This window comes from Eriocheir sinensis, unplaced genomic scaffold (assembly GCF_024679095.1).
Source record: "Eriocheir sinensis breed Jianghai 21 unplaced genomic scaffold, ASM2467909v1 Scaffold64, whole genome shotgun sequence".
Lineage (NCBI taxonomy): Eukaryota > Metazoa > Arthropoda > Malacostraca > Decapoda > Varunidae > Eriocheir > Eriocheir sinensis.
The window spans coordinates 409,562-436,755 of record NW_026111987.1 but is presented as its reverse complement, the minus strand read 5'-3'; the positions used below and the strand labels follow the sequence as shown (position 1 = coordinate 436,755).

At 47.1% G+C, this 27,194-nt stretch overlaps 1 protein-coding gene across 1 annotated transcript in view; it reads right to left on the bottom strand.

The window, feature by feature from the left end:
• LOC126993587 (glutamate--cysteine ligase-like) overlaps positions 1–27,194 on the bottom strand; it is a 174,991-nt gene that overhangs the window by 67,905 nt on the left and 79,892 nt on the right. The window contains exons 9-11 of the mRNA XM_050852721.1: positions 5,220–5,416; positions 4,292–4,463; positions 1,448–1,645 (exon numbers count right to left, since the gene is read on the bottom strand). Of these exons, the coding sequence (XP_050708678.1) occupies positions 1,448–1,645; positions 4,292–4,463; positions 5,220–5,416 (567 nt within the window). The remainder of the gene's footprint in view (positions 1–1,447; positions 1,646–4,291; positions 4,464–5,219; positions 5,417–27,194) is intronic.

Here is a 27,194-nt window from a genome sequence, read left to right as displayed (position 1 = left end):
AAACTTTAACACAATGACAACGGCGTACTGTATCGCTTTTTTTTTTATTTTCATGTCTACTAAAATTTTGTAAATGTAAAAAATAAATTAGGAATTTTTTTTTATTTCATAAAAAAATAGAATACGCTGCGCTTTTTGCACATACATTGCAGTGCAAACCTATGTAATATCAAAACTGTAGGTGAAAATCTACGATAGAAGTACTTAGAGAATTAATGGAATCCCTATAATATTTAGAAGGTCCCCTCAATGACATTGATGTGTTTTATGTGACGCCAAGAATTTTGAGTGTTTGTGTGTGTTATGGGGTTTTTTATCTATGGTGAGGTGGGGATTTTGGGGGTAGTTGTAGTATGGTAATAATGTGGGCATTACACTTAAACCAAACTCTATTTTCCGTTATGGTTCAAATTTTTTTACTCAACGCTCGAAAGTAAAGAGATATCGTGTATGGTGTTCTATAATACTTCATCTTTTTTTTTTTTTATCAACACTACCCACAAGGAATTTTCGTAGTATTTTGCGTTTGGTTTCGGAGCTCACGAACTTGCCGTATTGGAACTACCAAACATTCTTGCAGTGAAAGTGATATAGGTGGTTGGATATCAGAGCTGGGCGCGTTACTGGATATCGGGTAGTCCGGTACCGCTCCTCCGCACCTCGAAACACATATAGTCCGTACCTGTACTTCCGCGCCTAAAATTTTTTCACTCGTTCCGGTACCGCACCTCCGCACCTCCGGTACCGTACCCAAAACTATTAAAGCGCGCCTGAAAAATCTAGTCCGTACCTTAAAAAAAAGAAATACAAGGCAATACTGCAGCAGCATTATTATTATCATTATTATTATTATTATTATTACCATTATTTTTGTTATCATTATTGTCATTTTAACGCATAGAATCTCCACCACCTGAAGTAAAGTAACTACTTTTACACTCATCATAATTATCATACCTCAGCACTTCCTTTAAGACGGACGACAAACGGTATATTTTGAACCGGGCCGTAAATCTGAATGAGTGACGTCACTCAAGTGGCGGGAAAACATGCCCTGCAGCACAGACCGCGTAAACGACCGGAAGTATTACTGCAGAGCGCGGACTGTTTGTCGTTTTCATTTTTTTTATCCTTGAAAACCTCAGGTGCGGAGGTACGGACTTAAAATACTGCCGTTCCGCACCTGTTACTTCCGCACTTTTGAAAAACTTTCCGCACTTCGGACCTCCGCACCTCGTTTAAAGGTCCGCAGGTCCGGAGGAGCGGAGGTGCGGACAGAGGTACGGAAGTGCCCAGCTCTGTTGGATATTTAGGAACCCACACAGGAAATCTCTTAGGTATCAGATTATGAGTAGAAAAACGGAATATTAAGGAGAAATAGGTTGGTTTGGGAGCTATCAAATACACTGTAAGACTCCCATATAAGATCAACCACCCCAAACCTCACCTTGGAGATTGTTATGAGGATGTTCAGCTTGAAAGTGAGAATGGCTCGGGTCAGCAGGACGATGAACACCCCAAAGGCGGCATTTTCAAAGTCTGTCAACTGAACCTCGCACGGCCTGAATTCCACCCGCCAGCCTATGTTACTGTTGATGGGCGGGACCTTGAACCGCATGGACTGCCAGTTTGTGCTCTGAATGTTCTGCAAAGGATATGTTTCTTCAACCTTCTACGTTGGACAATAACATTTACAAAGGATTATGGGAATGTGTCATGTCAACCTCCTATATCAGACAACAATCTTTTCAGACAATTATGAAGGTTTCCTCTGTGGAAGCGTGGTTAGCGTGCCTAGCTATGAATCCACGGGCCCGGGTTCGATTCCCGGTCCGGGCAGTCGGGGTGCAGCTCACCTAGCTGCTCATCCTCCCCTTCGTGTTGGTCGATTAATGGATATATGGGAGAACCAAGGGAAGGTCAACTGTAGCAATCCCGAACTTCACACTGCTCCGTGTCCAGGGATAATTGTTTTTTCCTAAGAGGATTAAAAGAGGTCAGTGTTGGTCCGTTTTCGACGGAAAAGTAGCACGCACCGTGCATGACATAGACTGGTTGTACTCTACCGGGGTCAAGAGCAGATGTCAGGTAAGTCCGTTCCCGACCTGATCAGCTTTAAGAGTAGGGAAGCCCGAGTCACTCCGCGTTCCAATAGCTTATTTTTCAGTGTACGGATGGAAATCTAATTCGAGACTAACAGAAAATCAGACAGTAAGGTTTCATCGTTTCCCTAGAGAGAGAGAGAGAGAGAGAGAGAGAGAGAGAGAGAGAGAGAGAGAGAGAGAGAGAGAGAGAGAGAGAGAGAGAGAGAGAGAGAGAGAGAGAGAGAGAGAATCTGTGTGCGTGAAAGTGCAAGTAGACCAAGTCTGCCATATTTACCCTTTCAATCGACTAGTTTCCTTTTTTGGTAAATCCTGCCTTCCTTCCCCTCTCCCCCCAACTCTAATCCACTCTACGTCACAGGTGTGCACAGAAGGATCAAAGCGGCCTAACCCTGTCCTCTTTTAATCCTGCTTTCTGCCACAAGCTCAAACGGCCAATGCAACGGAGATAAGCACTGCAGCCACGTCCAGCTATAGCGTATGTACAGTCGACGATAGAGAGTAGTGTCACAGTTTTCAGAATGTTTAGCCTGGTGGCGGTATCTGGCAACTATACCACGGTGCCGCATTCACTTGTGATGTTAATGACGCGTATCAGTGTGTACAGTATGTGTTTGACCGTGAAATTATAATATTGTATAATATTATATTATATAATAACATCATGTAGTTAGAAATATACCAGATTACATGAATTCAATTTAGAAATGCGATAATGAATGTCTTCTACATGATGATGGTGATGACGAGGTAAAACATCACGAACAGTCTGAAACACTTTTTCTTATTAAACTTTGAAAATACCGCGTGCAATGCTGTCCTTCACAGAGGCAGGCAGTAACTAATGCTCCTTACCATCAAACAACAAATAGGCTTGAGGGTCTGTTTAACTCGCAGTCTTAATTCCCGTCACTGTAAAGCCTCAAAGACAATTCAGATCATCAAAAATCTAAAATCATTTCTCCGTGAAGATTACGTAATATCTAAGTATAAATACGTCTGTGTGTGTGTGTGTGTGTGTGTGTGTGTGTGTGTGTTGAGTGCGAGCGCGGAAAAGCCCGCGGTCGACGACGCCAATCATGTGAACGTTTATAGCCTATTATTACGTATAATTTTTTTTAATAAAGAACAAGATCTCGGCTGTCAGGGATTTATTTTTTAAGTTAAAAGGCATAATAATCTCCCTTAATAAGTGCAGTATATTTTTAAATGTATCATAGTTTGATAAACAACTTAGAATTGCTCTTGACTAAATTTGAACGAAACTAAAAGCTCGTGTCAAAATGTAGCGACAAAGCCTAAAGAAAAAATATTTATCAAGCGTTAGCGACGGGCACTTTTGATAAATATCTATCTTAAAATTATGTAGAGTGCACCTGTGACCACCGATCACCACAACAGTACGATTTCGATAGGATGTAATAATTTTCATGTCGCGTGGAGGGGTTGCCAGATGTCGCTTTCTGAACGAAACTTACTGGACAGTGTGTCACTACTCTCTATGGCCGACTGTACCTAACTCAACTTTTCATGTCAGACTCTTAAGTTACACAACTTTTTCATACAAATAGCCTACTAGAACAAGAGCTTCAGTTATGGATATTTTGAGGAAGGAATGCAAGCTGACAGGCAACAACCTTTCCAAAACCATATACCCTAAGAATTCAGTTCTGGATGTTCTGAGAAGGGAATGAGACATGTCAAACTCCACATTAGGCAAGAACAACCTTTTCAGACAATTATCCTGTCAAAATAAAATCTACAGTTTAATCTTCAGTTTAGCACAAACTCTTCCAGACGATTTCAAATTCTTTCAAGTTGCTAAAAAAATATACATTTGTTTCCGTAATATATACAGTTATGGGCAAAATCATCTACTCTCCTCTATATAAACTCATTGTGAATTTGTAGTTTCTTTCCAAGTAGCAAGTCAGAACAGATTACACTAAAGTGGGTTCTTATTTTTGTTCACAACTCGACAGGAATAACTGAGAAGTGATCTAATACTATTAGCTAAACTGAACAGAGTTTAGCATGCACATTTGACTCCTGGCTGAAGGGTCTGTACAGTGGAATCTTTATGTGTAAGGTGTACTTTTTTTTCACAATTTGAGCTGAACTAACAGAACAAAAAATACAGTTTAGAACCTGTGTGATTGGATATTCAAGGAAGATTTGAAGCGACTCACTTCAAAATGGTCCATCTCCCTCAAATCGTCCTGGTGAATCTTTTCAAAGTAAAGACAGAGGGCGTCCCTGATGAAGAGGTGGGCCATGTGCTGGGCCATCTGCTTGTCCACCTTACTGTCCAGCAAATTTTGTTCAATCTTCTTGTCGTACACCATAGGAATGTCATTGTACCTGCATCAGAGGGGAAGAGCGTCATGAACTCTTGAGTGTGAGGCTGCTTGTGTATTGTAATATTTTCTCCGTGAAGCAGTGGTTAGCGTGCCTGGCTACGACTCAGCGAGCTGGGTTAGAATCCCGGCCAGGGCAGTCGGTATGAACCTCAGCCATTTGGGGCTGGTCGATAAATGGGTACATGGTGAGACCATCGGTTCGGAGATGAGCACCGAAACCACGTGCAGATATACGTAAGTACTCACCGTTACCTTTACCTTACAGCATAGGAATCATTCTGTGAATATGGTATGGTATGGTAACACCACTTCAAAATTCCCTATGGAGCATTAGCAAAGTCTTTCATATGCTGCAAACACATCCTGTGCGTTTTTTAAGTAAGGCATAACCTACTCATAAAAAAATGCTAGGAAACTTTTCAATGATTAATACTACCAAAAGTTTTGAGTAATGAAGTCATGAAGTCAGGTACAGACACGCAGACTGAACATTGTATCGCAACTAGTCCATGCAACAAAATCTAGAAGGACAGAATCTCGTAACCACCGTGCGTAACATTCAAGCGAAGGCAGTTGATGCCTATACATGTCAAGGATCGTTCCCGTTCCGCCAGTTCTCGGTTTTAACGTGTCGCATGAACGAATGTTACAAGATGAGATTAAACAGTGCGTGAACGGGACGTGTATTCGACGCGTAACAACTAAAATACAGATCAGAAAAAAAGAGCAAAACTAATGAGCAAAACTACACACTCACCTGGAGCCAAACTCAGACAAGTAACAGTCCACGGAACCACAGCGAGATTTGGGTATCACAAATTTGTCGTTCTTGAGGGGTTCAAAGCCTTTCTCCTCTCTGGTGCGGCAATCCACTGAGGCTGCGATAATGTCCCATCGGCAATCCACGTCAGACAAGTAACCGCGGAAGATTGGGCTGGCAGCGGTGAGGGCCAGCTGAGGGTGGGGAGAAGAGTACTGTCATGGGGAGGTGAGGAGGCAGCGGTGAAGGACAGCTGAGAGCTGAGAAGAGAATACAGTCGTGGAGAGGTAGGGAGACAGTGATGAGGGACAGCTGGGGGTGGGGAGAAGAATACTGTCATGGGGAGGTGAGGAGGCAGAGGTGAGGGACACCCCAGGGGTTGGGAAGAGAGTACAGTCGTGGGAAGGTAGGGAGGCAGCGGTAAGGGACAGCTGAGGGTGGGGAGAAAAGTACTGTCGTGGGAAGGTGGGGAGGCAGCGGTGAGGACCAGCTGAGGGTGGGGAGAAAAGTACTGTCGTGGGGAGGTGGGAAGGCAGCGGTGAGGGACAGCTGAGGGTGGGGAGAAGCGTATTGTCGTGGGGAGGTGGGGAGGCAGCGGTGAGGGACAGCTGAGAGTGAGAAGAAGAGTATTGTCGTGGGGAGGTGGGGAGGCAGCGGTGAGGGCCAGCTGAGGGTGAGAAGGGTATTGTCGTGGGAGGTGGGGAGGCAGTGAGGGCCAGCTGAGGGTGAGAAGAAGAGTATTGTCGTGGGGAGGTGGGGAGGCAGCGGTGAGGGCCAGCTGAGGGTGAGAAGAAGAGTATTGTCGTGGGGAGGTGGGGAGGCAGCGGTGAGGGCCAGCTGAGGGTGAGAAGAAGAGTATTGTCGTGGGGAGGTGGGGAGGCAGCGGTGAGGGCCAGCTGACGATGGGGAGAAGAGTATTGTCGTGGGGAGGCGGGGAGGCAGCGGTGAGGGACAGCTGAGGATGGGGAGAAAAGTACTGTCGTGAGGATGTGGGGAGGCAGCGGTGAGGGCCAGCTGAGGGTGAGAAGAAGAGTATTGTCGTGGGGAGGTGGGGAGGCAGCGGTGAGGGCCAGCTGACGATGGGGAGAAGAGTATTGTCGTGGGGAGGTGAGGAGGCAGCGGTGAGGGACAGCTGAGGGTGGGGAGAAGAGTATTGTCGTGGGGAGGTGGGGAGGCAGCGGTTGAGGACCAGCTGAGGGTGGGGAGAAGAATATTGTCGTGAGGAGGTGGGGAGGGAGCGGTGAGGACCAACTGAGGGTGGGGAGAAGAATATTGTCGGGAGGAGGTGGGGAGGGAGCGGTAAGGGCCAGGTGAGGGTGCTACGAGCACTGCAAGCCACTCCACGATACGGCAGAAGTATTCACACCAGCAAGGAACAGGCACGCCCCGCTGACCTTGGAACACCCCACATGCCCCTCGCTCTACAGCTGGCGGCAACACCGCCGCTGCCGGGAGCATCGGGCCAAACCTCTTCCGGCAAACATTCAGCAAGGGTACCCGCGGACATCTCCCGGTGACTGCAACCTGTTCCCACTACCGTTTCCTGCTAGGCGTCTTCTCAAGAGGTTACACACCCAAGTCGTCTTATCTGCCACCGCGGCCCATATCTTAATATAACAAGAACGCCGCGGCCATCATACGTCTGGCGGCAGTGTACCGACACCCAACTGCGGCCGCTCAATTCGCTGGGTCAGCAGTTTTCAACAGCCATTACGAGTCCTCCGATGTCCGCCCTTCCCTCACATCTCACCGCCGCTGTGGCCGCGGCCGAGGTTTCCTGACGCGCCTACAACGACTGCACGTACCCCAGGGCATCACAAACCGTCGCCCTCTCCACTACATCAGCTGATTAATCTTGGTATTTGTGGATATTCCCTTCTTGTCAAAATATGCCGACTCGGCTTATTTCATTATTGTTCCGTGCAGAGGCCCGACCTTTTTTTTTTCTGTGTTCCTAACACTGTTAATCAGTCATAATTGTGAGAGTAACGTTCATTCGCATACGATATTGATTCTTTCTTATTGTTTGCTATCGGGTATATTGAGTATAGTGTGAGTTCCCTGATCAAAGTTAATCTTCATCAGTATGCCCTGCCTCCGTTTTTTTTTCGCTGCTCGAGAGAAGACGTGAGCTTCAATGGTATACTCACTTAAACTACCACTTTGTTTATAGAGTTCTTTCTTCATATACCCATAACATTATGGCATTCCATTATAACCTTAACTTCTATTACGTCTAACATGCACCTTGCTAGCCATTCTTTCTTGCCTTTTTAGGGTTTTGGCGCAAACTATTAATTCATACACGTTCCGTTTATTGGTTAAATGTAAATGATTTAATCCATAGTATGAACAAAGACACTCTCGCTAAACTCGGCGACACTTTTTATGCATTTAACACAGACCACAGACGAAGAGGGTACGGAACACGATACCAAAACCGGTGAATTTACTAAAGTAATCTTATGTTCAGGCACTCATTATTTATCAATTACAGGCCGCAGCATTCGTTCACCCCCGGGTTCAAGAACACCCTCACCAGCAACCCCTCGCAACAACCGCAGCATTGCAGGCTCAAAGTAAGGTATCTCTCACCTGTAGTTTTTGCAAACAATCAGGACATTCTGAACATTCTTGCTTCGCGAAACGTAGGGAATCAACACATTCAAGACAGGGCTCACATAGGAGATCAGGAGGTTACAGGGGCGGGCATCATTCATCCCACAGGAACCCTAGGCCAAACCATCAGCGGAAGGCTGCCTTTTGCCATATCCACGGGAATTGTTTTCATGATTCAGACAGTTGTTCTGCAATACAAAAGGCCAAGGAGGAACAGAAGTACAAGTCCTCAGCGGACAGTAAACCACACTCCTCTTCTCAGAATAAAAAGACATGACTTCGTGACAGCCCCGAGGCGTACATCCAAGTGTCCCTTCAGGACAATACGAATTGGGAACAACTTGACTCCGTCATTGTCGCCTTGGGACGGACAAGCATAATTGCCCTCCCTTGCAAGGTGGGCAAAATTTCACTCACCTTAGCGGTTGACACAGGTGCCACAGTCAATGTCATCTCCGACTCCGCTTCCAGGTCACTGACACGACAGGCGAGTGGGGAAAATTGGCCGCTCCAAGAGAACGACCAGAATGTGGTAGGCGTGACGGGCACCACTTTGGGAATCCTTGGGCGAGTACCACTAACAGTCAGCTTACATGAAAAAATATGTCCCTTTCGAGATTTCTTTTATGTCTCTAGCAGGTTTGCCTTACCTGTGGACGGGATCTAAGGATTAAACGCCATGAAAGACCTGCACATAACCATAAACCCTGAAAGCAATGCGATCGTGTATCAAGGCCGACGCATACAGGGGATGGTAAATCCATCGCCTCTGTCACCTGTAATCCCACCCTCAGAGGGGGAAAATGACCAACCCACCACAGACTCAGGGACTGCCACCGCCCAAGTGTCACCTCTTACGGTCAAACCACACGAAACCATTGCAGACTTGTGGCGGACAGTAACGGCAGTCGTAGAAGGTCCTCCTATAGTTCCGGCTCGTGCTGCAAAACTTGTTAAAATCCGTTTGCCTAACGCCCCTCCGACGGGCAGTGATGTGTGTATCGACGGAGCTCCTCACATACACCGCGTGACGGTGGACGTAACTCTTGCGACAGTCAAGGAGGGAGGTTTTGCAAAGGCATTGGTAATATGTAAACACGTCTGGATCCCCTGTATCCTTAAAACACGGTGTTATATTATGCCAGTGTCTAGTGTATGGGAGAAATGTCGCCCCGGAACCAGCTGAATACTCTTCAGCCCAAGTCTCAGGCATAACCTCGGCGTGTCAGGCTTCTCCCGAGCAAGACACAGCTAATTTAGAGGCATTCCTAAAAGTTGCACACTATTCCGAAATTAAGCCAACCTTAGTCCAGCTCCTGGAACAATATGGAGGGGCGCTTGCTCTACCAGGCGAGCCGCTTGGAGTTACGCAGTGTGCTGAACACCACATTAAGTTAAAACCCAATACAAATCATGTATATATCAATGCGTACAAGCTCCCCCACAGTCAGAGGGAGGTCGTGCAACAACTTATCTCTGAAATATTAGAACAAGGTGTCATCCGAAACTGACTTATCTTTCGGCCACCTCTTTGGATTCTTTTTAGGAGCAGCGAGTAGCGGGCTTTTTTTTTTTTATTAATGTTTTACTTTTTTGTGCCCTTGAGCTGTCTCCTTTGCTGTAAAAAAAAAAAATAATAAATAAATAAAAAATCAAAGAATCGAATTCCCCGTGGAATTCACCCTTGTTTCTGGTTCCAAAGAAAGACGGTTCTTATCGTCCTGTGATTGATTTTCGGCGAGGTAGAGGAAATAAAGTCTTTACGAGTCTTGATCTGGTCAGTGGCTACTGGCAACTGCCCATGGCCCCCGAGTCACGTGAAATAACGGCTTTCAGCACACCTCATGGCCACTATGAGTGGACGAGGATGCCGTTCGGGCTCAAAGGAGCTCCCTTGACCTTCCAAAGGATAATGAACAGTATTTTTGGTGACTTGCTGGGCAACTCTGTCTATGTGTATTTAGACGACATCATCATAGCAAGTAAAGACGTGCATGCACACATAGAAACACTAAAAGCAGTCCTACACAGACTTCAAGAGGTCGGATTAAAGCTCAAAATCACCAAATGTGAATTTTTAAAGCCTCGGATCAAGTTCTTGGGGCATGTCGTGGACGAATTCGGCATCCACACAGTGGACGACATAATAAAAGCTATTGCCGAGTTCCCTCAGCCAACGTCTGCGGACAAGGTACGGTCTTTCTTAGGTGTCGCAGGTTACTACAGGCCTTTCATAAAGGACTTCGCAGCACGCGCGAGTCCCCTGACCCATCTATTAAAGAAAGACGTACCATTTCAGTGGCTCGCAGCTCAACAAACGAGCTTTGAGGATTTAAAGAAAGCGCTTACACAGGCTCCGGTCCTTGTCTTTCCGGATTTCAAGGACCCCTTTCAGCTTTGTACCGACGCTTCGGCTAGTGGACTAGGAGCCGCTCTGATGTAAACAGATAAGTCCGGCAAAAAGCATGTGATAGCGTTCGCCAGTCGAGTACTAACAGCTCCGGAAAATAACTATTCTGTTACCCACCTAGAGGCTCTTGCCATTGTGTGGGCTCTGAAGCATTTTCGTGACATTGTGATGGGGTACATAATTGTGGTGTATACGGGCCACGCGATCTTTTCAAGGGAAAAAACCCACACGGTCGTCTGGCAAGATGGTTCTTAACGATCCAAGCATGCAATCCGGATATAAAATATACTACCGGGAAGACAAATGTGGTCGCAGATACCTTATCTCGGAATATTCCGATAGGCGCGATTACCACCCCAGAGGTCATCCAGAACTTCACTTCACCTGAGCTACACACTGCTCAGCGAGACCACCCTGTGTGGAAGAGGTTAATTTACGCCCTCGAGTCGGGAGACGAAACAAACCTTCCTGAATTGCCAGTTCCCTTTTCACAATTCTTCCTATCAGAGGACAACCTCCTTTGTAGGTCATGGCCAACCAAACCGGTACCAATAGACCAACTGGTCATCCCAGACAAATACGTCCCCGTGACGGTTAAGCTGGTCCATAACACACCCATTGCGGGTCACCCAGGAAGAGACAAGACGCTATCTGTCACCAGACGAAAATTCTACTGGCCCACATTACGGGTTGATGTAGAAAAACATGTCGCACATTGCGTCGTTTGTGCTAAGCACAAGGGGTCCGTCAAAGGGCCAGCACCTATGTTGCAATACCCAGTACCAGAGGAGCCATGGGATGTTGTTAATATAGACTTATTGCAGCTCCCCCAGAGCCAACATGGTTCGCGCTACTTATTGGTGTGCGTCGACCAGTTCTCTAGGTTTCTAGTTCTAGCGCCTCTCAAGGACAAGACAGCCACACGCGTGGCCCATGCCCTCCTGACTCACGTGTTGTGTCCACATTCGTCTCCTCGAATTCTTTTGAGTGACAATGGCACCGAGTTTAGGAACTCAGTATTGAGCGAAATATGCGCTCAGTTTAACATCATGCAATCCTTCATCACAGCTTACCACCCAGCTGCTAATGGGTTGGCGGAGAGGGCTAATAGGAAAATCTTACAGGTCCTCAGGCCTATCGTGAACGATCTCCACGATAACTGGGAGGATTGGCTATCGCATATAGCCGCTTCCATAAATACGTCGATAAACGACTCTACGGGGAAGTCTCCCTACTACATCTTATATGGGGTGGAGAAACGTCTTCCGTACGACTTCCTAACAATCCCACAACAACCTTTCTACAACATTGATAGGTACGCACAACAGCAGATGCATATGTTTTCCAAGATACACTCATAAGTTAGGTGTACGTTAAAAGCTACGAAGGTTGAAATGATGTCAAAACAACACAAACAGGCCGTCCCGGTGAAATTAAAAGAGGGTGACACAGTCATGATTAAGCAAGCGGAAAGGAGTTCGAAACTGGGGGTTAAATTTGTGGGTCCTTACCGAGTTGTTCGGAATGTCAGGGGAAATCGGCTCGAGGTTCTCGAGTCGAATAGTGGAGTCAGTCTAGAAGTTCACAGTGATCGTCTGAAAGTAATTCCCTCACCTTTGGACCTTGATATTGGTAATTCCCCCTCAGAGTCAAATGTTCAACAAGATAATCCCAACACCCATAGCTATAACTTGAGACCACGGGTTTAAATACTTCATTCCCACCACTTTCAAATCATGATGTTGCATTTTCTGATCATCTTGTTGTCCCTCGGCTCCCTGCTTGCAACAACGCCCATCCACCTGAAGCCTGGTGCCCTCACGGCACACATAGGAGAGGTCTTCCTCATAGAAGATGTGGTCCTCGTAAAATATCCATATACTTCCTTGACCAACACAACTGACGCAATCAGGATAGTCTCAGAAAAAAACTACTCGGCTTGGCAGACGCCATACGGGCTACCAAGACTAGGGAATCAAAGGCACCTTCTAGTACCAACTCTCTGACTCTTTTTCAACTACTGGAGGATAGGATTATGTTCTTACGGGGAAAAGTTGATGAGGTAGACACGGATTATAGTTTTCACTCAGTTCACTCTCGGGTAAAGAGGGGGTTGCTCAACATCGTTGGGTCCGCCTCAAAGTTCCTCTTCGGTACGGCAACCGACGAGGACGTTCGCGATTTGCGGGACCACTACGCTCATGTACTTTCCTTTTACTGCCCGAAATCGCAGGGTGATCAACGCCAATTGTAGAACTCTTGCGCGATTGCATACTAACATTGAGGAACTGCTAGAGCAGACAAATAAGATGGTAGAGGTTATCAACATAGTTGTCAAACAGATCGACCAGGTGAATCAGTTTCTCCTCCTAGATCAGGCCTTGCATGTATTGGAAAACGTCATTAACTCCGTCGCAATGGCAAATCAGCAGGTTATTAGCAACATAGTTGATGCAGCGCACGGTAGAGTCACACCTGCCTTGTTCCCTCTACACGATTTGAGAACGACTGTCCAAATCGGGTATCAAAATTATAGCCTAACACCTTTATTCACCCCAGACATGAGTCAATATTTTTACCCCTTGATTGAGTCCAGCCTCACCCCCGATGCCATAATCATTCATGTTCCATTTCAGACGGCGGACGTGTTTGAGGCACACGAAATTGTCCCGTTCCCTTTTTCAGCTAAGGACAGTGTGTTAGCCCTGGACGCGTCCCCGTCTCTTGTTCTAATCGCGAAGGATTTCGCTCTGTATTCAACGGGTAGCTATTCACTCTTGCAGTATTGCAAGGAGACGGTCTTCGGGCGATTCTATTGCTCTGCGTCTCTCTTTGCCTTCCTACCAGTTCGGAGAGGGGTATGCGATATCGCCCTCACCCGCGTGAACGCGTCTGACGCTCTTTCCCTGTGCCCTTACAAGCAGCTACCACCAACGCCTGTTTTCCATAAGAACTTTCAGGGTCTGCATTATTTTAATTTCCCTCAGTCATTCTAGGTATCGGTCATCTGCCCGGAGGGTACCACTTATCAACGGGTTACTGGTCACTATGCCATAGCGATAGCATACTATATCCGCTCCACTAACATAACAACGTACACGTCCCGGATCCGTCTGGTTTTCACGGCCAGTATTTCCCATCGAGTGTTTCCTCTACGGTCTCTCGATGACATTTACTTCTCCAGCATCTCGTATGTGACTAATTCTTAATGCATTGTCTTTCGCAAACAAAACAGAGTTTGCGGAAACCCTGGAGGAAACGCTGCCTGATTATTTGCATCTCCCCTACCTGTACCCTGGATTTTTTGTACCAATGTTGCTGATGTTCGTCAGTCTCGTCGTCATGTGCTACCTTATTAGGAGGAACTCTGTCCTGCACGATTATTTGGCTGTGCAAACACGGCGACTGGATGCAGGGAGGCCACTGGCAAGGTAGTTTTTCCTTTTCTCAGACAAGTCAGGGGGCAGAAACCTGGCTGCTCCTATACTTAACATTGTACTGTTTCACTATACTACTGTATGTTTCACTACTGTATTTTTTTAGGAGCTAGATCAACGTTTCATTGTCTGTAACTATGCCAGTTGATAGCTTCTTATACATGTGTCCTTATATTTATCTTTTGAGAGATTTCTTATGTTTCATGTCACACACGTTGTGGTTTACCTCTCACTATTTATATTATAACTCCACATATGTTCTTACATAGCCAGTGTTTTAATGTAATTTTATCATAGGCAGTCTGCTTGACAAACTCCCACTATGTATGTTCATGGTAACTAGACTGCTATTTAGATTTTTGTATATCGCGAGGTCGCGATCACTGGTAGGTGACCGAGCAGTGTTATATTAGGATATCAATGTATTATTATTATTATTTAATATCACCACGAATTAGGCATACAATTGTCAATGGAAAAAACCCACGACAGATAGATCACGCCACCTTATAGGAATGTAGTCCGTCAGTGTTTACCGTCTCAGTTTTGTATACTTCGCACTCCGATGGTGCGCAGAGGTCACCTTGACCTACGTGACCAATTGTAACATTTATTTTCCAACCTGTAACTCGTCACTCCTTCACGAGAGTCCGACTGACACACAACGACAGTCGCTCTCGCTCCGACGCTTCTTGTACATATAGGCTACGAATATAATTCGCCTTAAGGAAGCTGAAGTCTTAATCAACGCCCTTTACACGCCCCCCGACAAGCCCGTTACAGCAGCGGTGAGGGACAGCTGTGGGTGGGGAGAAGAGTATTGTCGTGAGGAGGTGGGGAGGGAGCGGTGAGGGCCAGGTGAGGGTGGGGAGAAGAGTATTGTCGTGGGGAGGTGGGGAGGCAGCGGTGAGGGACAGCTGAGGGTGGGGAGAAAAGTATTGTTGTGGAGAGGTGGGGAGGCAGCGGTGAGGACCAGATGAGGATGGGGAGAAGAGTATTGTCGTGGGGAGGTGGGGAGGCAGCAGTGAGGGCCAGGTGAGGGTGGGGATAAGAATATTGTCGTGAGGAGGTGGGGAGGGAGCGGTGAGGGCCAGGTGAGGGTGGGGAGAAGAGTATTGTGGGGAGGCAGCGGTGAGGACCAGCTGAGGGTGGGGAGAAGAGTAATGTCGTGGGGAGGTGGGGAGGCAGTGGTAAGGACCAGCTGAGGTTGGGGAGAAGAGTATTGTCGTGGGGAGGTAGGGAGGCAACAGTGAGGGACAGCTGAGGGTGGGGAGAAGAGTATTGTCGTGGGGAGATAGGGAAGCAGTGGTGAGGGACAGCTGAGGGTGGGGAGATGAGTATTGTCGTGGGGAGGTGGGGAGGCAGCGGTGAGGACCAGCTGAGGGTGGGGAGAAGAGTACTGTCGTGGGGAGGGGGGGAGGCAGCGGTGAGGGCAAAGTGAGGGTAGGGAGAAGAGTATTGTCGTGGGGAGGTGGGAAGGCAGCGGTGAGGGACAGCTGAGGGTGGGGAGAAGAGTATTGTCGTGGGGAGGTGGGGAGGCAGCGGTGAGGACTAGCTGAGGGTGGGAAGAATACTGTCGTGGGGAGGTGGGGAGGCAGCGGTAAGGGTGGGGTGAACAGTACTGTCGAGGGGAGGTAGGGAGGCAGCGGTGAGGGATAGCTGAGGGTGGGGCAAAAAGTATTGTCGTGGGGAGGTGGGGAGGCAGCGGTGAGGACCAGCTGAGGGTGGGAAGAAGAGTATTGTCGTGGGGAGGTGGGGAGGCAGCGGTGAGGGACAGTTGAGGGTGGGGCGAAAAGTATTGTCGTGGGGAGGTGAGGAGGGAGCGGTGAGGGCCAGGTGAGGGTAGGGAGAAGAGTATTGTCGTGAGGAGGTGGGGAGGCAGCGGTGAGGGCCAGGTGAGGGTGGAGAGATGAGTATTGTCGTGGGGCGGTGAGGAGGCAGCGGTGAGGACCAGCTGAGGGTGGGGAGAAGATTATTGTCGTGGGGAGGTAGGGAGGCAGCGGTGAGGGCCATGTGAGGGTGGGGAGAAGAGTGTTGTCGTGGGAAGGTGGGGAAGCAGCGGTGAGGGCCAGGTGAGGGTGGGGAGAACAGTATTGTCGTGGGGAGGTGGGGAGGCAGCGGTAAGGACCAGCTGAGGGTGGGGAGAAGAGTACTGTCGTGGGGAGGTGGGGAGGCAGCGGTAAGGACCAGCTGAGGGTGGGGAGAAGAGTACTGTCGTGGGGAGGCAGCGGTGAGGGCCAGGTGTGGGTGGGGAGAAGAGTATTGTCGTGGGGAGGTAGGGAGGCAGCGGTGAGGACCAGCTGAGGGTGGGGAGAAGAGTATTGTCGTGGGGAGGTGGGAAGGCAGCGGTAAGGACCAGCTGAGGGTGGGGAGAAGAGTACTGTCGTGGGGAGGCAGCGGTGAGGACCAGCTGAGGGTGGGGAGAAGAGTAATGTCGTGGGGAGGTAGGGAGGAAGCGGTAAGGACCAGCTGAAGGTGGGGAGAAGAGTACTGTCGTGGGGAGGGTGGGGGGCAGCGGTGAGGGCCAGGTGTGGGTGGGGAGCAGATTACTGTCGTGGGGAGGTGGGGAGGCAGCGGTAAAGGGACAAATGAGGGTGGGGAGAAAAGTACAGTCGTGGGGAGGTGGGGAGGCAGCGGTGAGGGACAGCTGAAGGGTGGGAAGACCCGGAAGAGAGTACAGTCATGGGGAGGTAGGGAGGCATTAGTGAGGGGCAGCTGAGGGTGGGGAGAAGAGTGCTGTCGTCGGGAGGTGGGGAGGAAGAGGTGTTGGCCAGCTGAGGGTTGGGAGAAGAGTGCTGTCGTGAGAGGTGGGGAAACATCGGTAGGAGCCAGCTAAGGGTGGAGAAGAGTGCAGTCGTGGGGATGGTTGGGAGAAGAATACTGTTGTGGGGACATGGGGAGGCAGCAGTGAAGGTCAGCTGAGGTGTGAATAGCCTACTATCGTGTGGAGGTGGGGCGGCAGCAGTGGGGGCCAGCTGAGGGTGGGGAGAAGAGTATTGTTATCGGGAGGTGGGGATGCAGCGGAAAGGGGCAGGGGAAGAATACTGTCGTAGGAAGGTGGGGAGGCAACGGTGAGAGCTAACAGATGGTAAGGAGAAGATTCAAGGTCTTAGAAAAGTGCAGTCGCGGGAAGTTGGAAGACAGCGGTGAGGGCCAGCGGAGGGTAGGGAGAAGAATGCAGTTGTGGGGAAGTGGGAAGGCAATGGCGAGGACTAGTTGAGGGTGATGAGTACTGTCGTGGGGAGGTGAATATAAATTTGTCGTTGTGGAGGTGGTGACAGGATTTTTTTTAATTTTCAGGAAAGGAAGCAGCTGAAGGTCAAAAACATACAAACAGAGAAACAAAGTAGCCCGCTAAACGCTTCTCAAAAGTAAAGAAATCATTAGTGGCCAGAAAGAAAGGTTCAATTTTTTCATGGTTAGGTTTCTTGAAAGTCCCCTTTTGATAAAATTTAAGTTGCAGACAGGAAGAAATACAGGGAAATGAAATTTTACAAACAAAAGGGAAGAAATAATATATATGTTCGTAAAATCTTGCATTTGGGATCTGAATTGCATAAGGGTGAACGAGAGTAACAAGTTCTGTGAATCGGGCTTATATGCAAAAAATAAAAACATTGGCCTGGTTTCTATATGGCAACTCCGTCTAATCCTATGGTTTCCTGTTTTTATTTAGTCGAGCAATATTTATTAGTATATTGCTAGTACAATTCATTTCGCATGAAACTAGAGAATAGTAGAATATTTCTTTAATATACTTATAAAAATATCATAACATTGTCACAAGGTAGATATATACTAATAGATATACTAATAGATATTGTTCCATTAAATAAAAACAGGAAAAAATAGGATTAGGCGGAGTTGCCATATTTTTTTTTTCAACAAAAGAGTCGGCTCAAGGGCAACACAAAGTGTAGAAAAAAGCCCTCTTCTTGCCGCTCCCACAACAGAAGATAGTATAGTGTCCAAAAGAGATGTCAATTTCGGGTGGAGAGGTGTCTTGATACACTCTTCTTGAAAGAGATCAAGTTATAGCCAGGAGGAAATACAGACGAAGGAAGGCTGTTCCAGAGTTTACCAGTGTAAGGGATGAAAGACTGAAGATGCTGGTTAACTCTTGCAAAAGGGGTTTGGACAGTATAGGGACGAGCTAATGTAGACAGTCGAATGCAGCGGGGCCGAGGGAGTGGTAAGGTGGGGGAAGGCATGCAGTTAGTCAGAAGAGCAGTCAGCGTGAAAATATCGATAGAAGATAGGAAGAGAGGCAACATGACTGAGGAATTTAAGATGTAGAAGACTATCAGTAAGAAGTGGAGAGCTGATGAGACGAAGAGCCTTAGACTCCACTCTGTCCAGGAGATCTGTGTGAGTGGAGCCTCCTAACACGTGAGATGCATACTCCATACGAGGTCGGACAATGCCCCTATAAATGGAAAAAATCTGAGCGGGGAAGAACTGGCGGAGACTATACAGAATGCTCAACTTCGAGGAAGATGATTTAGTGAGAGAGGAGATGTGTAGTTTCCAGTTGAGATTTTGAGCTAAGGATAGACTGAGGATATTTAGTGTTGAAGAAGGTGACAGCTGCATGTTATCGAAGAATAGGGGATAAGTGTTTGGAAGATTGTGTCGAGTTGGTAGGTGGATAAATTGGAGTTTTGTGGCATTGAAGGATACAAGGTTCCTTTTACCCCAATCGGAAATGATAGCAAGGTCTGAGGTTAAGCGTTCTGCAGCCTCCAGTCTGGCGTCTTGTAATTCTTGTTGAGAAGGTCTTCTGTTGAAAGAAGTTGAATAAAGCAGAGTGGAGTCGTCAGCGTATGAGTGGATAGGACAGTTTGTTATGGAAAGAAGATCATTGATGAATAACAGGAAAATAGTGGGTGATAGAACAGAGCCCTGTGGAACACCACTGTTGACTGGTTTAGGGGAAAAACTGTGACCGTCTACCACGGCAGAGATAGAACGGCTGGACAGGAAACTGGAGATAAAGGAACAGAGCGAGGGATAGAATCCGAAAGAGTGCAGTTTAGAAAGCAAAGACTTGTGCCAGACTCTATCGAAGGCTTTAGATATGTCTAGCGCAACTGAGAAAGTTTCACCGAAACTGTTAAGAGAGGATGACCAAGAAACAGTTAAGAGAGTAAGAAGATCGCCAGTAGAACGCCCCTTACGGAACCCATACTGGCGATCAGATAGAAGGTTATAATTGGAAAGGTGCTTTTGAATCTTCCGGTTAAGGATTGATTCAAAAGCTTTAGATAGACAGGAAAGTAAAGCTATAGGACGGTAGTTTGAGCCTTGAGGGATTGGAACGGTCACCCTTCTTAAGCACAGGCTGTACGAAGGCGTACTTCCAGCAGGAAGGAAGAGTAGATGGTGATAGGCAGAGGCAAAAGAGTTTGACCAAGCAGGGTGTCAACAAGGAAGCACAGTTTTTAAGGACAATAGGAGGCACTCCATCAGGTCCATAAGCCTTCTGAGAGTTGAGGCCAGAGAGGGCATAGAAAACATCATTCTTAAGAATCTTAATAACAGGCATGAAGGAATCAGAGGGGGGATGAGTAGGAAGAATATGCCCAGAATTGTCTAGAGTGGAGTTGTTAGAGAAAGTTTGAATGAAGAGAGAGTCTGGGTTAAGAAGAGGCGGGAAAGAGGAAGAAGTGAAATTTGTGGAGATATTTTTGGCTAAGTGCCACAAGTCTCTGGAAGAATTAGAGACAGCTAGGTGTTGACATTTGCTATGGATAAAGTAGTCTTTGGAAAGTCGAAGAATAGATTTGCCACGATTCCGGGCGGAAATGTAAAGGTCATGGTTAACGGGAGTTCGAAGGCTCTGGTACCTTTTGTGAGCTGCCTCACTATCTTTGATAGCACGAGAACAAGCGTGAATAAACCAAGGCTTTTTAGCATGGGGAGTAGAAAAGTACGTGGAATGTATGCCTCCATTCCAGAGACAATCACCTCTGTGAAGCGCTGGGCACACACGGAGGGGTCTCTCTCCATAAAGCAATCGGAAAAGTACATCCTCAGGTCGTCCCACCGAGCCGAAACAAAATGCCAGAAGCATTGCCTCTTCGGTGGGTCCAGAGGATATACAGGAGCGATAGGACAGGAGACAGAAATAAGGTTGTGATCGGAGGAGCCCACCGGAGAAAACAGTTTGACAGAGTAAGCAGAAGGGATAGAGGTAAGGAAAAGGTCTAGTATGTTGGGCATATATATATATATATATATATATATATATATATATATATATATATATATATATATATATATATATATATATATATATATATATATATATATACAGAAAAGGAGACAGTTCAAGGGCGTGAAAAAAAAACAATAATGAAAAAAAAGCCCGCTACTTACTGCTCCTGAATAGAGTACAGAGGAGTGGCCAAAAAGAGAGGTCAATTTCGGGAGGAGAGGTGTCCTGATACCCTCCTCTTGAAAGAGTTCAAGTCGTAGGCAGGAGGAAATACAGATGAAGGAAGATTGTTCCAGAGTTTACCAGCATGAGGAATGAAAGAGTGAAGATGCTGGTTAACCCTTGCATAAGGGGTTTGGACACTATATAATAAGGATTAGCTTGATTAGAAAGTCGTGTGATGCGAGGTCGCGGGAGGGGGGGGAAGCTTGCAATTAGGAAGTTCAGAAGAGCAGTCAGCGTGAAAATATCGATAGAAGATAGAAAGAAAGGCAACATCGCGCTGCAATTTAAGAGGTAGAAAATAGTCAGTAAGAGGAGGAGAGATGATGAGACGAAGAGCCTTAGACTCCACTCTGTCCAATAAAGCTGTGTGAGTGGAGGCCCCCCACACACACACACACACACACACACGTGAGATGCATACTCCATACGAGGGAGGACAAGGCACCTGTATATGGATAGCAACTGTGCGGGGGAGAAGAACTGGCGGAGACGATACAGAACACCCAACCTCGAGGAAGATGATTTAGTGAGAGAGGAAATGTGAAGCTTCCAGTTAAGATTTTGAGTTAAGGATAGACCGAGGATATTTAGTGTTGAAGAAGGTGACAGCTGAGTGTTGCCAAAGAATAGAGGATAGGTGTTTGGAAGATTGTGTCGCTTGATAGGTGGAGAAAATGAGTTTTTGAGGCTTTGAAGGACACAAGGTTCGTTCTACCCCAATCGGAAATTATGGCAAGGTCTGAGGTTATGCGTTCTGCAGCCTCCAGTCTGGAGTCAAGTGTTTCCTGTTGGGATGGTCTTCTATTGAAAGAAGTTGAATAATGTTTCACCGAAACGGCTAAGAGAGGATGACCAAGAGTCAGTTAAGAGAGCAAGAAGATCGCCAGTAGAACGCTCCTTGCGGAACCCATACTGGCGATCAGATAGAAGGTTAGAAATGGAAAGGTGCTTTTGAATCGTCCGGTTAAGGATTGTTCCAAAAGTTTTAGATAGACAGGGAAGTAAATCTATAGGGCGGTAGTTCGAGGGATTGGAACGGTCACCCTTCTAAGGCACAGGCTGTACGATGGCGTACTTCCACCAGGAAGGAAAGGTAGATGTTTATAGGCAGAGACGAAAGATTTTGACCAGACAGGGTGTCAGCATGGAAGCACAGTTTTTTAAGGACAATAGAAGGCACTCCATCAGGACTATAAACCTTCTGAGAGTTGAGGCCAGAGAGGACGTAGAAAACATCATTATGAAGAATCTTAATAACAGGCATATTGGAGTCAGAGGGGGGATGAGTAGGAGGAATATGCCCAGAATCGTCCAGGGTGGAGTCTGTCTTTAGAGAGTTGATGAGACAAAAGGGAAACGGTTAGTGAGGACATGGGACGGGTCTCTGAAGGGCTTCAGCACCCTCCTCACTTCCCATATATCCTCACCGGGAGTAGTTTACGTCCGCTCGGTAGGTGTCTTCCTACCTACTGTGTGTGGGCGTGTGTGTGTGTGTGTGTGTGTGGATGTGGGTGTGGGTGTGTTTAATTCACTAAGGCCTAATCACGAACATAACTCGTCATCCCCAGCAAGTACCCTCCCGATTTGACTAAGTTCACTATAGTTGATCACTAGGTACTGGTTGAACCTTCACACATCACACACTCCTGTGTGGTAGACTGGAACAGCCTTCCCTTCTCTGTATTTCCTCCTGCCAGTGACTTGACCTTTGTCAAAAGAGGAATGTCAAGATACTTCTCCTCCCGAAACTGGCCTCTCCGTTGGCCTCTAGCTCTGTCTTGTTTTATTGGAGCAGTGCCTAGCCGGCTTTATTTTATTGCCCTTGAGCTGCCTCCCTTGCTGTAAAAAGAAAATTCTCAAGGAAGCAGAGTAACCACTTCTTGTAAGCAGAAAAATCCCGGACTGAGCGGGACCCGAACCTCTGCTGGCCAGGGCGGAGCCTGAAAGAGCTGAGCTTAAGCCACCGGCTCTGGACTGCTTTTTATATTCTCCACTCATTTCCGCAACTATAGCCTGATCTCTGTTTATTCTCCTCATCAGTAGAATATCCACCCGTCATACCCAAAACAATGGCCTTCTCAGCTTCTCTCACATTTTCACTTCTTCATCTTTCCCACCACTCCTCAGTCCCCCTGACAGCCTCGAACCTAGATGATACATTTTCTCCAAAGCTTAACTCTTCGTTTATACTTGGTTTACACACTGACGATCACCAATTTTTTTTTCTACAGGAAAGGAAGCAACTCAAAGGTATAAAAATGTGTAGTTAAATGGCCCGCTAAACACTGCTCCTAAAAAAGATATAAGTAAAGAGTGGCCAAAAGAGAAGTCAATATCAAGTGGAGAGGTGTCTTGATTAGTCATGTATCGGATGTCAGATTTTAGAGATCCGCGGATGCGGATATGAATGCGGATGTCATATTTACATATTTTGCGGATGCGGATGCGGATATCAGTTTCTGCAAGAATGTGGATGCGGATGCGGTTGCGGATATCAAATTATGACATCCTCACAGCCATATACAGGGGTCTTGTCCACCCTCGTATGGAGTATGCATCTCACGTGTGGGGGGGCTCCACTCACACAGCTCTATTGGACAGAGTGGAGTCTGAAGCCCCGTTCACACCTTGCCGACTCTAGGCCAAGACTACCCACGACTCTAGGGTACACGAGGTCTTGGGTGTTGATGTGGAAATGTCGGGCATGTCTTGAAAGAGGTCTTGAGACTGTTGCCGAATGCTGCGTCGACGTCGTGACGGGAGTCTGGAGTCGTGAGGGTTAGCACGACATGCTGGCAACTAGTTGGCCGAATGTTCCAGACGGTCGGCAAGACACCAAGACCCCAATAATTCCCCCCCCCCCCCCCTCTTCTTGGAGCGTGGGAACCAACTTGTCAAATGGAAAAACTCGCTGGGTTGTCGTGGCCCAGAGCCGGCACAGTGTGAACGGGGCTCAAGGCTCTTCGTCTCATCAGCTCTCCTCCTCTTACTGATAGTCTTCTACCTCTCAAACTCCGTCGCGATGTTGCCTCTTTTCTATCTTCTTTCGATATTTTCACGTTGACTGCTCTTCTGAACTTCCAAACTGCATGCCTCCCCCCCTCCCGCGGCCTCGCCTCACACGACTTTCTAATCAAGCTCATACCTATACTGTCCAAACCCCATATGCAAGAGTTAACCAGCATCTTCACTCTTTCATCCCTCACGCTGGCCAACGACTTCAACTCTTTCAAGAGGAGGGTATCAGGACAGCTCTCCTCACGAAATATACCTCTCTTTTTGGCCACTCTTCTGTACTCTATTCAGGAGCAGTAACCCTGCACAGGTCTCATGGTACACTATTTTGACGCGGCACCTGCGCAAAACACGTTTTTACAGGAGTTCCCGCGCTGGAGTAGGTAGGAAGACACCTACCGAACGGGCGCAAGCCACTCCCGGTGAGGTATATATGGAAGGTGAGAAGGGAGCTGAAGCCCTCCAAAGACCCTTCCCATGTCCTCACTAACCGTTTCCCTATTGTCTCACCAACACCAGCATGCTCTCTAAAGACAGATCCTCTCTTTATCCACACCACACTACATTCACACAACATATACACCTTTTCCCAAAATTCAAATTTCAAAATGGCGCACCTACAACAAGCCTCGGAGTCCCCGCCTGGGGGGTGGGACCACAAATTCCCCCAGGGAGGATTCCCCTTCTGGCTGCCGACCCGAGAGGTGTCTTGATAACTCCTCGAACCTCTTTCTTCTCAATTTCTGCAACATTCGCGGTCTTCGCTCTAAATTTCATTCTGTGGAACATCAGCTCTCCTCCTCTAAACCTCACCTTCTCTTCCTTACCGAAACACAGGTTTCTGACAGCAATCTCTACTCTGTTCCCTCCTATTGTATCTATCCTAAATTTCAATCCAAAGCTGGATGTTGCGCCTACGTGCGCAACGACATCACTTGTTCTCGTGCCCACAACCTTGACTCTTCTGAATTTTCTACCATCTGGCTAAGACTTCATTGTCATTCTATTACTAAATACATCTGTGCTGTTTATCTCTCACCTAACTCTACCAACTATGTAAAATTCTTTGACTATTTGAATTCTAAATTGGAGCACATCTTGACCCACTCTCCCTTCGCTGAAATCTCCATCCTAGGAGATTTCAATGTTCACCACCAGCTTTGGCTTTCATCCTCTTTCACTGACCATCCTGGTGAACAAGTCTACAACTTTGCTATCCTCAACAACCTAGAGCAGTTGGTGCAGCACCCCACACGTATTCCCGACCGTCTTGGAGACCGGCCCAACATTCTAGACCTCTTCCTTACCTCAAACCCTTCTGCTTATTCTGTCAAACTGTTCTCTCCGTTGGGCTCCTCCGATCACAATCTTATTTCTGCATCCTGTCCTATCGCTCCTGTACACCCTCTGGACCCACCGAAGAGGCGATTCTTCTGGCATTTTGCTTCAGCTCGGTGGGACGACCTGAGGATGTACTTTTCCGATTTCTCGTGGAATGATTATTGCTTCCAGGATAGAGACCCCTCTGTGTGTGCTCAGCGCATCACGGAGGTGATTATCTCTGGAATGGAGGCATACATTCTTCGTTCTCTCTCTACTCCTCATGCTAAAAAGCCTTGGTTTAATTACGGTTGTTATCGTGCTGTCAATGATAGAGAGGCAGCTCACAAAAGGTACCAGAGCCTTCAAACTAATGCTAATTATGAACTTTACATTTCTGCCCGAAATCGTGCCAAATCTATTCTCCGACTAACCAAAAATTCTTTCATTAATAGAAAATGCCAAAACCTTGCTTTCTCTAACTCTTCCCGTGACTTCTGGCATCTAGCCAAAAACATCTCCTCCAACTTCACTTCTTCATCTTTCCCCTCAGTCCTGACGGCAACACTGCCGTCTCATCTATCCCTAAGGCTGAACTCTTCTCTCAAACTTTTTCTAAAAACTCCACTCTGGACGATTCTGGGCATATTCCTCCTACTCATCCCCCCTCTGACTCCTTTATGCCTGTTATAAAGATTCTTCAAAATGATGTTTTCTATGCCCTCTCTGGCCTCAATCCTCAGAAGGCTTATGGACCTGATGGAGTGCCTCCTATTGTCGTTAAAACTGTGCCTCCGTGCTGTCACCCTGCCTGGTCAAACTCTATCGCCTCTGCCTGTTAACATCTACCTTTCCTTCTGGCATATATTCATACAGCCTGTGCCTAAGAAGGGTGACCGCTCCAATCCCTCAAACTACCGTCCTATAGCTTTACTTTCTTGTCTATCTAAAGCTTTTGAATCAATCCTTAACCGGAAGATTCAAAAGCACCTTTCCACTTCTGACCTTCTATCTGATCGCCAGTATGGGTTCCGCAAGGGGCGTTCTACTGATGATCTCCTAGCCTTCTTAACTGACTCTTGGTCATCCTCTCTTAGCCGTTTCGGTGAAACCTTTGCTATTGCACTGGACATATCAAAAGCTTTTGATAGGGTCTGGCACAAATCTTTGCTTTCCAAACTACCCTCCTACGGTTTCTATCCTTCTCTCTGTACCTTTATCTCCAGTTTCCTTTCTCACCGTTCTATTTATGTTGTGGTGGACGGTCACTGTTCTTCCCCTAAATCTATTAACAGTGCTGTCCCACAGGGTTCTGTCCTATCTCCCACTCTTTTTCTGTTGTTCATTGATGATCTTCTTTCCAAAACGAACTGTCCTATCCATTCCTACGCCGATGATTCCACTCTGCATTACTCAACTTCTTTTCATAGAAGACCCACCCTACAGGAGCTTAACGACTCAAGGCTGGAGGCTGCAGAACGCTTAGTCTCAGACCTTACTATTATTTCCGATTGGGGCAAGAGGAACCTGGTGTCCTTCAACCCCTCAAAAACACAGTTTCTCCACCTATCCACTCGACACAATCTTCCAAACAACTATCCCCTCTTCTTTGACAATACCCAGCTCTCACCTTCCTCAACACTAAACATCCTCGGTCTATCCTTAACTCAAAACCTCAACTGGAAACTTCATATCTCATCTCTTACTAAATCAGCCTCCTCGAGGCTGGGCGTTCTGTACCGTCTCCGCCAGTTCTTCTCCCCCGCACAGTTGTTGTCCATATACAGGGGCCTTATCCGCCCTCGTATGGAGTATGCATCTCATGTGTGGGGGGGCTCCACTCACACAGCTCTTCTGGACAGAGTGGAGGCTAAGGCTCTTCGTCTCATCAGCTCTCCTCCTCATACTGATAGTCTTCTACCTCTTAAATTCCGCCGCAATGTTGCCTCTCTTTTTATCTTCTATCGATATTTCCACGCTGACTGCTCTTCTGAACTTGCTAACTGCATGCCTCCCCCCCTCCCGCGGCCCCGCTGCACTCGACTTTCTACTCATGCTCATCCCTATACTGTCCAAACCCCTTATGCAAGAGTTAAACCAGCATCTTCACTCTTTCATCCCTCACGCTGGTAAACTCTGGAACAATCTTCCTTCATCTGTATTTCCTCCTGCCTACGACTTGAACTCTTTCAAGAGGAGGGTATCAGGACATCTCTCCTTTCGTATTTGACCTTGCTTTCGGCCACCTCTTTTGTTTCTTTTTTAGGAACAGCGACTAGAGGGCTTTTTTTATTATTGTTTTCTTTTTTTGTGTGTGCCCTTGAGCTGCCTCCTTTGTTGTAAAAAAAAAAAAAAAAAAAAAAAAAGAGACAGTGTCTGGCGCCTTCACTTCCCTCTCCCCACTCAGGCTGCGAGCAGCTCTTGTAGTGTGCAGATGCGTCGTCCTCTAGCTCCACTCCTTCACCTCCAACCAGCAACCGTCTTGCAGAATAAGATACCATGATACCACAGATGTTCAAAACATTCCTTTCGACATACCATGACACTTTTATCTCTGTAGGCCTAGAAACAGAGTGAAGTTTACCAGTCTTTGTGACAGTTTAGGGGGATGGTGTGCGTGAGTGATGAAGTAGCTCTGTGAAGTGTTGTTAACTTAGGCTATATTTTATCTGATTTTCATTTTCTTTTTTTCGGTAGGAGAGATGTCAAGGAAAAGGGTTCTTGACAGT